At 43.4% G+C, this 15,542-nt stretch overlaps 2 protein-coding genes and 1 long non-coding RNA gene across 9 annotated transcripts in view; 2 read left to right on the top strand and 1 right to left on the bottom strand.

Moving 5' to 3' along the window:
• plxnc1 (plexin C1) overlaps nucleotides 1-7,966 on the top strand; it is a 25,632-nt gene extending 17,666 nt beyond the window's left edge. Inside the window, exons 23-31 of the mRNA XM_028044041.1 lie at nucleotides 432-532; nucleotides 2,892-2,967; nucleotides 3,854-3,888; nucleotides 3,975-4,070; nucleotides 4,187-4,350; nucleotides 4,437-4,584; nucleotides 4,728-4,868; nucleotides 6,298-6,372; nucleotides 7,050-7,966. Of these exons, the coding sequence (XP_027899842.1) occupies nucleotides 432-532; nucleotides 2,892-2,967; nucleotides 3,854-3,888; nucleotides 3,975-4,070; nucleotides 4,187-4,350; nucleotides 4,437-4,584; nucleotides 4,728-4,868; nucleotides 6,298-6,372; nucleotides 7,050-7,154 (941 nt within the window). The 3' untranslated portion in view covers nucleotides 7,155-7,966. The remainder of the gene's footprint in view (nucleotides 1-431; nucleotides 533-2,891; nucleotides 2,968-3,853; nucleotides 3,889-3,974; nucleotides 4,071-4,186; nucleotides 4,351-4,436; nucleotides 4,585-4,727; nucleotides 4,869-6,297; nucleotides 6,373-7,049) is intronic.
• Nucleotides 539-2,071, top strand: LOC114161072 (uncharacterized). Its single transcript, XR_003598930.1, has 2 exons — nucleotides 539-1,661; nucleotides 1,707-2,071. It is a non-coding gene; the product is annotated as an uncharacterized LOC114161072 (long non-coding RNA).
• Nucleotides 7,409-15,542, bottom strand: cep83 (centrosomal protein 83). 7 transcript variants are annotated; one of them, XM_028044072.1, is made up of 16 exons: nucleotides 14,351-15,146; nucleotides 13,237-13,387; nucleotides 13,027-13,119; nucleotides 12,788-12,919; nucleotides 11,979-12,230; nucleotides 11,774-11,905; nucleotides 11,577-11,691; nucleotides 10,475-10,619; nucleotides 10,238-10,387; nucleotides 9,665-9,740; nucleotides 9,423-9,580; nucleotides 9,217-9,346; nucleotides 9,030-9,136; nucleotides 8,822-8,957; nucleotides 8,569-8,582; nucleotides 7,409-8,201 (listed from the first exon to the last, which is right to left on the bottom strand). In XM_028044072.1, the coding sequence occupies exons 1-16, from the start codon at nucleotides 14,542-14,544 to the stop codon at nucleotides 8,012-8,014; spliced, it is 2,175 nt and encodes a 724-aa protein (XP_027899873.1). In that variant the 5' UTR covers nucleotides 14,545-15,146; the 3' UTR covers nucleotides 7,409-8,011. The 7 variants fall into 7 exon arrangements, with proteins under 7 accessions (XP_027899873.1, XP_027899867.1, XP_027899870.1 ...); XM_028044066.1 differs by lacking the exon at nucleotides 8,569-8,582 and adding an exon at nucleotides 15,405-15,542 and having other exon boundaries at nucleotides 7,409-8,167; nucleotides 8,795-8,957; nucleotides 9,423-9,740; nucleotides 14,351-14,782; XM_028044069.1 differs by lacking the exon at nucleotides 8,569-8,582 and adding an exon at nucleotides 15,405-15,526 and having other exon boundaries at nucleotides 7,409-8,167; nucleotides 8,795-8,957; nucleotides 9,423-9,740; nucleotides 14,351-14,549.

Genomic DNA, 15,542 nt, shown 5'->3' with positions numbered 1-15,542 from the left:
TTTTACAGATTTTTGTCGATTGGTCAGAAAACTGCGATCAAATTCATCCTCTGGTCAAAATGCTGAAATAAGTGCAGAAGAAAACCAGTTCTTTCTTTTCATAATAAGGTCAGTTTGCATCAGTTCAACCACTGACCCAATATCACCAGAACTATTTAAACCACGGCACCAGCATCTGTGACAGGAAACCAAACTCTGTGTTTTATTTTTACTCTGCTCTGTAGCAAAGATCTCTTTTCTTCCCGTTGGAGGAACTTTGCAACTTTTTCTGTGTTAGGAAACAATCTGTTTTCTAGAAAAAAAAACCACACTGGTTAGGGTTTCCTTCCTGCAGTGACCCGTTCGTGGCCGGAAGGCAAAAGTGTTGACACTTTGTTCTGAAACTAAAATATCTAAATAAGGTTGTTGTTTTTTTTTCTATATTCTACCAGAGTACGAGAGGGATGGATCGTTCCTTCCTCTTCAGGAAGTGGACGGAGGCTCAGAGGTGATAGGGGAGGTGATGAAGCTAAACACACTCAGGCATTACAAGGTGAGTTAAAGCGGAACACACACGTCGTCTGTAACAGGGAGCAAACACAGACCAAACTCAAACTAACATATTGCTGAAAGTTCATCTGAAGCCATCACCAGATTTGGTCTGAACAGAAGGGCTTGCATTAACTAAGGTGAAGGAGAAGGAGCTGCGCTCACTTCCACTTCCACTTCCACTTTCTTTCAAACTCCCGGCCCCGTTTGCACACGGAACAAAACTTTTCGTCCTCTGAGCCGACAGCCTGCTGCAGAGAGGACATGGGAAGCTCCTTTCATCTTTTTTTTTCGTCATCGCATCCAGAAAGGGGTCAAGCTGTTTATCGAAAATAAATAAATAAATGAAGGCAAATGGATGAGGAGAAAGTGGCTCCTAATGGGATGAGGGGCCAACCGTCTGTCGGTTTCGTCGCTGTGTGGGGAAGATGCTGGAAATGTGAAACCTCACAGCCTCAAGACCTGAGCTGACTCCTTCATGTGGCTTTTGTTCACATGATTAATCTTGGATACAACAATGCATGTGCCTGCAAACATTATAATAATGCGTACATTTTGCTTTTTTTCACACCGCCAAAAGTTCAGCCAGTGCTAATATTTAAATAAAAGTAGAAAAAGGTCAATAGGGTTCAGGTATAAGTTTATACATCTCTGTTGTTTTTCATTCATGATTTCTTTTAATTGTTACGTGAACCATTAGTATTTATAAATGAGTGAATAAGATAAAAACAAAAATGGAAATTGTATATTTCTTTCATACACAGCTACAATAATTAACTAAATCTGAAGGAATTTAAAAAAAACACTTTCTTGAGTCTGAACCATCATCCGATAGTATCATAAGCTCAAGTTATGTGAATTATGTTTTTCACTTCATGTGGGCTTTGATGTGTCCAGACAGGTTGGGTCGAAACAGCAGCAACAAGGAACAACACAGGCAGTGTGTGTGTTTGTGTGTGTGTGCGTTTGTTTCTAATACCTTGTGGGAATCATTTTCCTGACTTATACTACGTTGTGGGGACACACTGCTCTTTGTGGGGACCGAAGCCTGGTCCACACAAGAGGAAACGCTGTTTTTGAGTCAGGGATCAGATTTAGGACTAAGGTGTGAATTAAGTTAGGGTTAGGGTTAGGTATGTAATGGATAGGGTTAGGATAAGGGTAAGGGTACGGTTTAGGCTGTAGAAATGAATGGAAGTCAATGGAAAGTCCCTGCAAAGATACCTGCGCAAATATGGGTGTGTGTGTGTGTGCATCGCTGCTCAGATGTATCAACTGAACATCACCAAAAATCTATCAAAAAATTTCAAAAAATCAAAATTTCTCCACGGTGGTTTTATTGTGTACACACATCAAATGGCACATTGTACAAAAATAAAAAATCCCCCAAAATTTTAATGAACGAATAGCAGCAGGTATATCAGAGGCTTTATGTGAGAAATACATGCTTATGATGCAGGTTGCCAGAATAAACCTGGTCTGGAGTCATTTAACCTGACTGGTTAAGAAAACATGACCTTATAGAAGGAAAAGAATCACAAACTATATATCATTTTAATGCATCATGTTTATCTATGTTTTAGTAGCTTATAAAGATATGCTGCCTCAGTAAAATAACGCCTCTGCATCTGATAAAAATAAATCAAAAGTAAATAAATAAAATCTGTTCTATGAAGTCTCTTAACTCCAAGACTAGTGTCTTTGCTGCTACCACAAAGTCAACGAAGTCCTACTCCAATGTTGCAGAAACCCTCCAATTACACTCTGATCTCATGCAATCCTACGCAGACCCTCAGTCTGCACTGATTCACTCATCCCAGCATGTGAAAGGCGTAAAGTAGCTCCAACCAACAGACTTAACTTGTAATTACTTCAGTTAATACTTGTTAACCACTCAGGGAACTCTGACATTTAAATGTGTGAGAAATAAAGCAGCTAAAATAACATGCAGCTTCCTGAAACAGCAGAACAAACCGTGTGTGTTGTATGTTTTTGTTGTTAGCAAAGTCGTGACGTTCGACAAAATCTACTTCAGGTCCTCTCGTTTGGACGAATATGAGATGTTTTCTCGGCACGCCGGCCACATGGAGCAGGACGAGTAACAAGTGTGACAACAACTTGTCTGATTTTTACTAAACTGGAAGCTCGGAGTAGCAGAACATGCCGTCATGTTTGTGTGATTACAGAGTGAAAAAGAGGGTTTTCAGTTTTGATACGTCAGTGAAAATGGGGGGAAAAAACAGATTTCAGTCTTTAGCCGCTTCAGAGGCATTTTCTGTTTCCCGTCACCGGCCAGCTGATTGGTTAATTCTGCTGTGGTTGTGCATTTCCATGTTTAACATATTGAGTTTGCTCTGCTTTAGGTTAATGATGGGGCTACTGTTAAAGTGCTGTCAAAGAAAACTCATCCTCCACTCAGCCCACAGGGGAGTGTGAAAGGTAAGAACTAAGTTTCTGTCATGGCTTCACTTTCAACCACGGAATGCATTTGTGGCAGATTCATATTCCACGGTTTTCTATCTTTGAGCCTCTGAGGTGTGACAAATGTTCACACCTCAGTGGAGGTGTGAACATTTTGTGTTTATGGAACCCAAATGCCTAGCAACGGCCCTGTCAATTTGAGTTATTATTATTATTATTATTTACTATCTGTGTAGTGGATGTTGGAGTGCAAGACCCTTCCCAAAACAAGTCATCCCTTTTTCTGCTGCACTTTTTCTTTCCACTCAACTTTCCATTGCTGCACTTTGAGCCAGGCAGTTTCCTTAACAGTGACTCTGTGTTGACGACTGTCAGCTAGACTTTTGTCAGCTTTTCTCATTCCTGTAACTAAAAGTCCTTTATTGGTCTTTATTTTCCAAGTATCAAGTCTTTCAAAAATTCTTTCTGGATGAAAAATCTTTTTGTCAGGAAGCTTCATTTACATACTTTATATGCAAATAAAACTTCCTGTTGAACATATGCATACTTACTTGCAATATTTAGTCTTCATTTCAGTTATTATATTAAATCTAGTCACTACCAGGGGAACATAATTCTTATTGACAATCTCACTATGAGACAAGGCTGTGTTCTGTTTATCATTTATTATATCCTAAACTAGTAGAATAACATCATTTATTTTAATCAACATATTTCTGACATTGCCATCAACATCTATCAAGTGCAGCGTCATCATCTGTTGGATAAAATATTATTTCAGATCAACATAATCAGGATGAAGGCCACGTGTGCAAGATGCTCTGATGTCTGATGTTTTGCTCCGAGTCAAAATAATGCATAAATAATATATTATAACAAATTATAATCTGTTTTCCTCACCTAGATGATGAGAACTTCACTGGAAAATACTTCCATTTGGTAGGAGACAGTTTGCATTTTCTGTCAAATGGACCGGCGGTGGTTATTGCGTGGATCTGATGTGAGGGTTTGGTGTGGTGGTGCAGATTGACCCCGACGTGGTGGAGGACCATGGGAAGAACCCAGAGAGGAAGAAGCTGAAGCTGAAGGAAGTGTACCTGACCAAGCTGCTCTCCACCAAGGCAAGAGGAAACGTTCCCCGCGCAAAACAGAACCGATACCTGCTGAAACAACGGACAACGTTTGGATCATTTCAGTGTGAAGCGTGCGTTACCCGGTGTTGTCCTGTCTCTTTAAGGTGGCCGTTCACTCATACGTGGAGAACCTCTTCAGGTCCATCTGGGGGGTGACCCAGAGCAAAGCTCCCCTCGCCATCAAGTACTTCTTTGACTTCCTGGACGCTCAGGCAGAGAACATGAAGATCACCGACCCAGAAGTCCGACACATCTGGAAGACCAACAGGTACGGATGAGCTTCCCAGCGTCTGACTGGACAGTGACGAACTCTAAGGGAACCAATTAAAGCAGACGCTGTTCTGTCCACACCAGCTTGCCGCTGCGCTTCTGGATCAACATCCTGAAAAACCCGCAGTTCGTGTTCGACATGGAGAAGACGCCTCACCTGGACGGCTGCCTGTCGGTCGTCGCTCAGGCCTTCATGGACTCCTTTTCTCTGAGCGAGACCCAGCTGGGGAAGGTGAAGATGTTTTGCACATTTGTCTCGTATTGCACAATCACAGGAAGTGCTGTTTCCTTCTTATTTTTTGTCAAGACAGATGGCAGGACTCCAAGGTACGACTGCAAAACAAATGACTTCTAATGAACCTTGATGTCTTACAGCACGCACCAACCAACAAGCTGCTCTATGCCAAAGACATTCCCAAGTTCAAGCAGGAAGTGAAGGCTTACTACAAGCAGATCAGGGAGCAGCCAGCAGTGAGCGATGCTGAATTTAAAGACTTCCTGAAGGGAGAGTCCAAGGTAAAGTCCAGTCTTGCACAAATCCAACGAGAAATGTATGTTTATCATTAAATATTTCAGCAGAATCTTTCACATGCGGATACGAGAACCAAACTTGCCAGAGATTTTCCCAATGTCTTTCTTTTTTTTAGAAGAAAAAACAAAAAAAAAACTACAGACTGAAAAAAAACAAGATGGCAGCCATCATGGTCATATAAGAAAACTAAATTTGCCGATGTCAGACAAATTGGGTAGAATCCCACTGAAATAATATTTACTGATTTTTTTGTTTGTTTGTTTGAGTTTTCACGATGGCCACCATGGTTGTCATGGAAAATTATTTTTTGCACTGCAATCAAAAGTTAAATGAATGTTTGAAATCAAATCACAGCCTCCATATTTTTCAACCATAGAACTCACATATATAATTTTCTTGATCTTGTGTTTCTTTTTTTCTGCTGAATATTTTTCAAAATGGCCACCGTAGTTGCAATGGAGAATATGTGTTTGGCAGTAGTTATTGGGAGTGGTCAGCACAGCTAACCAGTCAGCTTCACTAAGCATTACTTTACCTAACAATAACCTTAGCTTTGTTAATGCTAAACCGCTAAAAACATTTTTAAAAATTTGCAAACTCTAATGCCACGAGGAAGGAGCAACGATTGGTGTGTTAGACTCATTAGTCTTCAGTTTGTCTTAGCTACCTATTATTACTTTATGGATGTGATAAAAAGCTCATCCAAAAAAAAAGCGGATTACACTTGTATGGAAATAATTGGCTGGAAAAGGCTCAAAATTGGAAGCCATCTTGAAAAATGTCATGTCAAGCTGAAATTCAAGAGGCAGGTCAGAAATATGAATCTGTGGGTGAACGCGCTCGTCCGTACCTGAAAGATTTTTTTTTCCAGGGGCCGTGAACGCTGTGGGCACGATGGACTTGTAGGAATCCGTTTACAGCTTACACAGACAAGGTTGTGCAAAACCAAACCTACCCCTCACTGAACATCAGTGTGGCTGTATAAAAGCTGATTTTTACCGGAACTTAAAGGGGCAGGCCGACACAAAACTGCGCTAAATTTTAAAGTGGAAGAACGACGCAGGATGAGTTTTAGAATACGTACATTAAAGAACTGATTGATATTCTGCTCACTATATGTACAATCATAATGAAATAAAACCCTTGATGTTTGTAGTTTCAGCAAACCTCGAGTCAGTTGCTGTGCAACCAGAAACTATCAGTGTAGTTTAATAAAATAAATGTCTATTAACTCAAAGGTACAGTATGAAGAGTAGGTGGCAAATTTACTCTACAGTAGGAGGAAATGAGATTTCCTCCAGTGGTTCGGGCAGTGAACTAATCAGGTTGTGACACCTACAGAGACGAGATGGCAGATTATTGATTTCATGGCAGCCAAGATGACTGACATCCCTATTTTCTTGTTTTTTTCAGAAACATGAAGGCGAGTTCAACGAAGCTGCAGCCCTCAGAGAACTCTTCAAATTCATACAGCGATACTTCACAGAGGTCAGTCTTCACGTCCACCTCAGCTCCACTGCTCCAGCTTCACGGATGCTTTTACTGTTAGTTAAAAATCCCCCATTTTAATGAGTTGTGCTGCAGATTAGAACCATTATGCACTGCCAACAGATAGACTGGAAGCTGAGGGCAGAATCACAACCTAATGGAGCTTTTTGCTTCCTTAATGACCACATATCTCCCCATCTGATTTTTTGCTGGAGACAACAAATCCAAATTGGCACAAACAGCCTAATGCAGGCCAGGAAACGCTGCTGGATTACATTTACTCTTCTGATAAATCCCCCTCTCAGAAACATGGAGTCACATTCTCACAGTGTTGAAACTATGGCGGTAGTTAGTTTGCTCTGTGGGGTCTTCTGCTGTTTCCACACGTCTGTCAGGGATGTAGAAAGCTGCAGCAGCAACTCGAGTTGTGAAACTGAATGTCACATGAAGCGCTGTGCAGAGGAAATGAGTAGAGCTTCTTTTGCTTCATGTCAGCTTGTTGTTTCCGTTATGTTCTACAGAGCAGGACTTCTTTCTTATCAGCGTTCCAGATGTTTCCAACAGAAGATTCAAACGGACCAGCATAACAGAAGCTGCACAAAACACGAGCGACGAGAAATCTAGTGTTTATTGTTGGTAGATGAGTTCACATTGCATCCATCTGGATTTTTCCACAGATTAAAGAGAAGCTGTCCAGTAATGGCGCCCCCGCTGAGCTGTTGGAGCAACTGCAGCATGTCAAAGATTTGTTTGATGGACTGAAGAGCTGCTCCTGGAACTGAGCGCTGATGCTGAACTGAAGTGAACTATGACAGGAAGGGAGGAGCTGCTTCCAAATCCAGGATGACAAACACTGAACTGGCAACATGTGTGTCGCCTCCTGCATGAAGCTGAAACTCGGTTTCAGAGATCAGCTGCTTGCATTTAGGGGAAAGTTTGTGACCAACAGAGACAGAATCTTCTGCTCGAATGCCGCAGAGAGACGATGGAAACTAAACCCTGTGAGGTTTCAGGAGCTAAAACAGGAGTCACCTGATGAACGGTAGCATTTAATATCACACATTAGGACAGAGGAAGCCACAAATGAGTCACAAACATCCCTGAGTGATTGGGCGAGTAAAATTAACAATCTGTACATCTCATGTGCAAGTTGCAGCATGTAGTGCTTTTTGTCACAACTGCATACAAATCATTTCCTCTGTAGTTTAGACCAGGGATCTGCAAGCTGATACTTTCTACACCACTTAATGGCACAAGAGAATTATATATATACATATATACATACATATATGTATATATATATGGTAAAAGTACATTGCATTTTTCCATTTTGCATAAATATGAATTGTTCCCACAAGGAACATTTCTTTTATTGTAAAAGTTTAGTTTTTCTATGATATGAAATTGTTTTTTTAGCCATAAAATAAGCTAAATTTGAAAATGCTAAGCAGGTTTTGTTAAGCACCAGTGAGTTTCGGACCCCTGGTCTAAACCAGATGTAAACACCTTGAACCCTGAGTCAGTTCTGTTCTTTCTGTGCAGAAGAAAAACAAGAAACTGGTTCACTTTTAGAAAAATACATCTCTGCAAACCATTTTCATTCACTTGACTTGAAAAGCACCGTCTGATTACAAAATATTTATAAGTCCAAAGTGACAGGGTCAGGGGTCAGGGGGTCATGTTTGGGAGGTTCATCGTGCTCCTTTTGCACCAGTGATCCCAGTTCCTCCAGCTGCTGCTGCTGAGCGTTCTCCAGACTCTCCAGTCTCCTCTGCAGCAGAGAGAACTCTCCCTCCTGCAGGACACACACAATCACCCCATCATCTCCTCTGCAGTGTTTCACACACAGCTGAATGTATAGAAAAAGCTTCAACACAAAGATCAGGGGGTCGAATACTTTGAGTTTTGTCAGAACTTTAGATTCTCTGCCTACATCAGGGAAATAATCTACAATCTACTGGTTAGTTTTTATGACAGTATGGACATTTAAATATACATTTTGTACATTTCTATTTCTTCTTTCTACATGATCTATGACACTTAGACTAGATTATTCCAGATTGAGTAGGGATGACATTAAATCCCAGTCAGTCATTTCTCCATAAAGTAGGAATTTCCACGCAGGTTCCAGAACTCAGAACTAGTGAGTAATGAGTTGAACCAAAAAAAAAAAAATAAAGTTAAGACCTCATCAACATTAAAATGTTTTTCTAAACTTCCTATTAGTATCTTGTATATAACAGTATGAATACTGACTTTCCCCCCAGGATCATTTTTTAAATAATCTCATTCCAGTTCCAGAGAAAAGAAACATCAGCTGCTTTTTTTCAGCCTCATATTTCGATCATTTCCTGACACTCAGCCTGCGCTGCGCTGAGCTTCCTTCCTCCTCCTGAGGGCTGCCTCAGGGTCTGAAGCTCACCGGGTCAGCAGCCAGTCGCCCTTCGACCCCGAGGGAGAGCGTGGAGGTCATGAGGGCGGGGCCCTGACCGCTCAGCAGGAGGCAGCGGAACTCGTCGTGTCGTCGCTGCAGCTCCTTCAGCCTCCGCCTCAGCTGCGCCTGCTCCTCTGAGAACGTTGACCGTCTGGAAGAATAAAATATTAATAAGAAGTGACGTGTGACAGAGGAGCTGCAGACATGATGGAGTGACATCCACCTCTTTGTGGCAGCAGCAGCTTCCAGCTCCAGCTGTTCGATTTTAGCCTCCAGCAGCTGGATCTTGTTGTGCAGCTTCTTCTCTCTGTTCTCTGTCTGATGTTTCCTCTAAACGACAAACAGCTGCAGCGTTCACGTTTCAGCAGCAGTGTCTAAAACTCCCAACATGCTCAGATTTAAAAGCTAACCTTCTTCTGAGCCACTGCTGCTCTCTGCAGCTTCTCTTTAGCCTGAGAGTATTTCTGCTGCAGCTCCGCTTCTCGCTCCTGCAGCCGGTGTTTGTCCTCCAACCACTCAACCCGCCGATCCTCCACCATCCTGCAGGTGGAGCCACACACACACACGTGAAGACGTGGAGACGCACAGAAAGCGGCAGAGAGCGAGAGGGCCGCACCTCTCTGCCTCATGCTGGCTCCGCTCCGCCTGGGCCCGGGTCGCCCGCGCCTCCTCCCTCACTCTGTCCAGAGTCTCCCTCAGTCTCTGGTTGGCGTCCGTCAGCTCGCCTTCGGAGCGCGACAGCGCCCCCAGCTGGACGCCGAGGTCTTGGTTATGCTGTTGTTTCAAAGAAGATTCAGGATAGAAATCAAATCCATTGAAACAAGAAACAGAGAAAAGAGCAAACAGATGCAGACTCACCTGCTGCAGGTCATTAATCTCTGCTTTCTGTCTCTCTAGCGCCTCTAGCTGTGAACTCTGCTGCTGCAGTTTGTTTCTAAGAAACACAAAACAGGACTTTCTAGAATAAATGAAGACCAGGTGGTTTTGTGCTGTGCTGGCTGAGAGGAACCTCACATCGTCCCCAGACTTTGAAACACTGAAGCCTCAAACCACAGAAACAGGAACAGGAACTTTAACTAACCAGGCCGTTACTTGGGGCCGTTTGTGAAGGATTCAAATATCTCGTCTTTATGTGTAGTTATCTCATATTTGTTACATCGTTTATATGCTTATTATTATTACAAAATAAAGATGTAAAGATTAACTCAGGTTGTTTGTGCATCCTTAAAAAGTCTTACATTTATGGGGGGAAACAATAAGTTGGCCTTGATGTATTAGCATGTTTAATAATTAACTGCAGCCTGTTATGCTTGTAAAACAGAATGTGGTATTTTGGTGGATCATCTGTGTTGTAGTTTAATAAACTAGGGGCCCCACAGAGCTATAAAGGGCCCCGGTTGTGGTGTACAGTTCCGGCCCGGCCCGGCCGACCTGAGGTTCTGCAGCTCTCTGCGGAGCGACTCCTCTCCCTGCTGAGCGCTGCGCAGTCGTTCCTCCCACTCCTCCTTCAGCGCCTGATCCGACGAGTCCTGCAGCGCCCTCTGCTGTTCCAACACTGCCAGGCGGTTCTCCAACTCCAGCCTAGAACAAACCCATGGAGAATGATTTAACACGACTTGCTCGTTCATGTTCGCTCGTTCTGGAGCCGGTTCATGAACAGATTCTCACCTCTCCTCATGTAAGGTGGCCATCTTGTGGAACTCCTCCTCTCGGGCCGACTGCACCTTCCTCACCATCTCTCTCTCTTTTTCCAACACAACCTCCTTGTTTCGCTCCAGCGCCACGTTCAGCACCTCAACATCTGCCTGCAGACCTGACACACACACACACACACACACCAGATACACACATTGTATGCTTCCTGTCTTGGAAAATATGAACACAGCTTATTTGTGATGTGTACAGTAGCTTTTATTAATGAATTGACTTTAGCTGGGTAAGACTTTAGGAAAGAAAAACATTGATTTAGTGTTTCTTGGAAAATTATTTTTCTTATGCTAGAAGGAAGTAGAAAACTGACAAACTAACACAACACATGAAGCAGACGCCAGTCAGAGCTGAGCTGGTAGAAGCTCTGCAGACATTAGACAGACAGACAGACAGACAGACAGAAATTCTCCTCCCAGCAGAACAGATAAACATTCATGACCAATTCATTTGATTCAAGTTTGTTGCATAGAGGAAACATTTAGAACATGCAGACATCAACCCTCAACACTGCCCACACCTGCTGTGGATCGAAGCATATTGAGGTATTAAATGGTCCAGTCAAAGTCCAGACCAAGTCTGCTGTCAAAGCTGAACATTTCTGTTCACAGACACTTACCATCCAGGAACTCTTATTTTGACAGGGCGGTTTCCTGTAACAGTTTGTCTGGATCTGGTGAGTCTCAGGTCTATTACTAATAAAGTTATGAGCCAACAAAAACCTTATTGGAGATAAAAACAATCATTGTAAACATAACAGCCACTTATGAGCTTTTTAATGTCACAGCAGATCTGGCCGTTCAAGTAATCATTTCTAATTTTATCCTTAAAACTCCAAAGTTAATGGCATTTTTAAATTTTTTTTTTTTTTAAATACAGTAAAAATATCATAATTAAATTGTAAATCAGGTTTAAAGTTCTATTGGTCATAATCAAAATTTTTATAACTAAATGAAAAGTGATGGGTAATAACATTACATAACGTGTCACATATTAACCGCCAACCGCACCAGTTTATCAATCAATCAGGGCCCTGTGTGTGTGTGCGCGTGTGTCTCCGTACCGTCCACCTGTCCCTGCAGTGCGTCCCTCTCCCTCTCCATGTCTCCTTTGGAGCGAGCACAGTCCAGCCTGACGCTGGCCAGCTCCAGCTTGTGTGAATGTTTCAGGCTGTCGATCTGCCAGCAGCCAGAGGTGAAGAGTTAAAGCAGCAGCGACTCCCTGAGGAATCAGACTCAGACCGGACGCTGAGCAGCGTACCTGAGCGGTCAGAGCGCTGGCCTCCCTCTCAGCGCGGTGCAGCCTCCCAGTCAGCTGGCCGTTCTGCTCGAGGCTCTGCTGGAGCTCGCTCTCCATCCTGTCCAGCTGTTGCCGCAGCGACTGGCGCTCCGCCTGTTGGGAAACATCGTTCGTGACGTTACGTCTGAGCCTACCGCACACGGCAGGGCGATGAAAGCGGCTCCACCTCTTGTGACTTGACTGCAGACTGCAGCTCCGTCAGCTGTCTGATCTGGATGCGCTGCACGCTCTCGGCCTGCTGGCCAGAGGAGTCCCTCTGGGCTCTGAGCTCGGCCACCTCCGCCTCCAGGCCTTTGAGCCTCTGGTGGAGCTGGGCCTTCTCCCTGAGCAGAGCCTCCACCCGCTTCCCGTCACACATGGCCTCTGAGTCCTGATACTGCGCCACCAGCTCCTCCCGCTCCTTCTCCAGCCGGGCGACCTGACAGCAGGAAACCAGACGGTCAGCGGATCGTTTATACCACCATCCACCTCCGACCGAGCCGAGGTTGTTATAGTTAACTAACAACATAACAAAAACTGAAACTGAGAAAACATTTTCGCTCATTGAAATAAATAAAAACTGTAATTAATGGGAAAAACTATAACTAACTGGAAATTCAAACTGATGTGAAATTGACTTTTTTTTCTCCCACATGTTCAGTTTCCATCAGCTGGTGGTAAATTACAGCCCTTCACCATGTTGGTCTGTAAAAATGGTCGGAGAAAACTCCAGTCAGCTGGTTGCTCAACAATAACTGAATCGATTCTTTTTGAAAATGGTATTTTACGTTGAGCATTTATTACCCAATCAATGTAAACATAATCACAATAACTGCCTCTAAAAAACTCAATTAAGACTAAACAATATTTAACTAATAAAAACCAACAAACACTCTAAAAACTAATTCAAACTAACTGAATTAGACAAAAAAAAAAGTCAGAAAGAAATCAAACTAAACTGTAACAGAAAAAGCTGAGGCTGGTCTGAACTCCCACCTCGGCCTGATGGAGGATCCTCCTGTCCTCCAGGGTGCGGCTGTGCTCCTCCCTCTGGTGCTCCAGCTGGGACTTGACCACGGTGAAGTCGTAGCGCAGCTTGTTGTACTCGGACCGATACTTCTCCGTCTCCTGCGGAGCGATCACACACAGAGCAGAGGGAGAGGCGCCATCAGTCCGACGGCGGGGGAGGGGAAAAGGCTGCAGCTGATTGGCCGCTGTCCGGCGTCTGCCGTCACCTCCTCCAGCTTGTTGAACCTCTCCCTCACCGGAGCCTCCATCTCCTGCTGCACCTGAGCTCTGAGGAGCTCCAGCCGCTGAGGGGTCATCACCTGCTCACCGGGAAAAAAACAACAAAACGATAGCAGTTTGTTTCAAAATCCCCTCTGCATATAATTTTTTTTTTTTTTTTAAATAAACACAACTCCTTCTCCTTCTTCTTCTTGTACCTGCAGGCGCAGCTCCTCCAGCTCCCGGGTCTTGTCCAGCAGCTCTCCCCGCAGCTCGGCCAGCAGCAGCTGCAGCCTCTCCTGCTCGCTCCGTTTCTCGCTCAGCAGGCGCCTCACTTCCCCCTGCGCCTGAGTGAACTGCGTCTGCAGGCTGGAGACGGAAACAAGACGCAGAACCTTTTTTTGTCTTCTTCTCCCGGTTGGGAAGAAGAGACGCGGCTTCGGTTCTAATTATTAGATCCAAACGTGTCTGCTTCATTCTAAACTTGATCCTATTTTTTTTATTATTATTTTGTTTTAATTTTTTTTTTTTTTTTTTACAGGAAAGGAATAGAGAGAATGGAACAGAGGATGAGAGTCGACTGTAAAGTTTCTGCCCGACTGATGCACAAAAACTCTGAACGTCACTCTGATCGTTGATCTGCACCTATTTAAATTATTTTAGTAATCAATTATTCCAAACAATTCATCTGATAGACAAAAATGGTCATTCCGCAGATTTTCATTAAACTACCGAAGCCTGTTTGATACAATATTAGAAATTCATCCATCCATCTTCTTCCGCTTTATCCAGGGTCGGACGGGGAAAAGAAAGACAAATGAATAACTCGATTGCTTTTTTAATAGAAATATCATATTACCTAAAATACAACAACATATTCCTTTGTTGATCATTTGTAGTTAAAACAAAGCTCAGCATCATTACACTGGCAATTAACCAATTAATAATTGGATAGCAAAAGATGCTTAATATGAGATCATCTATACAAAATTTGAAGCTAAAACGTTAAGTGGAGAAGTTCTGGGAAGAACCTGTTTACAGATAGAGAAGTTGTTTTTATTCTTGTTTATTTTTAATTTTTTACCTTAATTAAACACAAAACGTAAATATTTTTTGTACAGTACATTTTTGGCTTAATTGCGGCTCTGAGTGTGTTGTTCTTTCAGCAAATGCCCTTTTTTGCAGCTAATGCTTATTCAATTACTAAAATAGTTTAGGATCGTTTCAATCCGACATTTTTATCAGTCTTTTAGCAGCGATGAAAGCGTAAGTTGCATTGTTTTTTTTCCCCATCAAGGTCCATATAAACGGAACCCTTCCCCTCCTCAGTACCTGGTGTGCTCAGCCTTCAGGGTCTGGTAGTTGGTCCGGTGGTTTTCACTCTTGATCCTCTCGTCGATGAGCATCTTCTGCAGCTCCAGCTCCGCTCCCCCCAGCCCGGCGGACAGCCCCAGCGCGGCTGCAGACTTCCCCATCCCCGGCACGAGGTTGGCGACCAGAGAGGCCGGCTGGCCGCGCGAGGCCATCTCACCTGCGGCAGGTGCAAAACCCGACAGTAAACTAGCGGGGAATGAAGCCGCACAACTTCACCGCGGTCTGTGTGAGTCTTTACGCAGTTCAACGGTGAACAAACTGGCTTCAGCTTCACGTCTTGTTGTCAGTAACCATGGTGGCTTCGAGTCCCTAAAGCCTCTTGTCCCAATCAGCTCTCAGCCCGGAATCGGTCTCAAGTGATTATTTCGCTCGTTTCCCCGGCAGCAGCTGCTATTATGGATACAAGAGTCTGTGATTACAATTAGACCAACTCTGCTCTGAACCTGGTCACGGCCACTTCACAAGCCTCTGGATTAATACGGACTGTCAGCGTTAGAAAGCAACAAAGCTCACAATAAGTGTCTTTAATTAGAGAAATAAAACTGTTCCAACTGCGAGTTTTTAATTCCTAATAATTGTAACGGGGGAAAAAAAACACACATTGAGGGTAATGGCTACTCTGGAGGTTAACGTCGTCGTCCACTGTTGTGTTTGAATGTCGCGCCCCGAAGCGTGACACGCTAACTAGCTTCTACGCTGTGTGCATTATCGGACACTCTGCATCTTTGCTCGTTTCTTTTAACAAGTACATGCAGTAAGTCTGAAAAATACATGAATTCTGAATGTTATGTTAAACACAGCGTTCATAACTGAAACATGTTGAGGCAGCGAACCGAACTGCTGCCTGTAGAGTAGGCTAGCTTTGAAGACAAGCTAACTGTGCTAACGTGATTTACAAAAAATGACTGGGTTTGGGAGTTAGAAGGATATTACAAACAACTGCATAAACAGCATTGTAAATGCTACTTATTCTTTGATATGTTTAAACTGTCAACAGAACAAGATAACTTACCTTTTGTACAGAGACACCTCTATTTTGTAGCTCGCTAGGTAGCCTAGCTGGCAAGCTGCTCTGAACTACAAACTACGGAATCATGGGAAACTCTTGTCCGTTTCTTTTTCTGTTCCTGTGTACAGGCCCTTAACTCAA

Source organism: Xiphophorus couchianus, chromosome 17 (assembly GCF_001444195.1).
Source record: "Xiphophorus couchianus chromosome 17, X_couchianus-1.0, whole genome shotgun sequence".
Lineage (NCBI taxonomy): Eukaryota > Metazoa > Chordata > Actinopteri > Cyprinodontiformes > Poeciliidae > Xiphophorus > Xiphophorus couchianus.
Note: the sequence above shows the minus strand (reverse complement) of the source record. Positions and strands in the feature narration are given on the sequence as shown.

What these genes read in the sequence shown, in the direction of transcription:
- cep83 (XM_028044066.1), bottom strand. Translation starts at nt 14,544, where the DNA reads ATGGCCTCGCGCGGCCAGCCGGCCTCTCTGGTCGCCAACCTCGTGCCG. An exon ending in TGGAGGAGCTGCGCCTGCAG is followed by an intron (nt 13,120 to 13,236) that starts GTACAAGAAGAA and finishes CCCGGTGAGCAG; the next exon opens with GTGATGACCCCTCAGCGGCT. An exon ending in GGTTCAACAAGCTGGAGGAG is followed by an intron (nt 12,920 to 13,026) that starts GTGACGGCAGAC and finishes ATCGCTCCGCAG; the next exon opens with GAGACGGAGAAGTATCGGTC.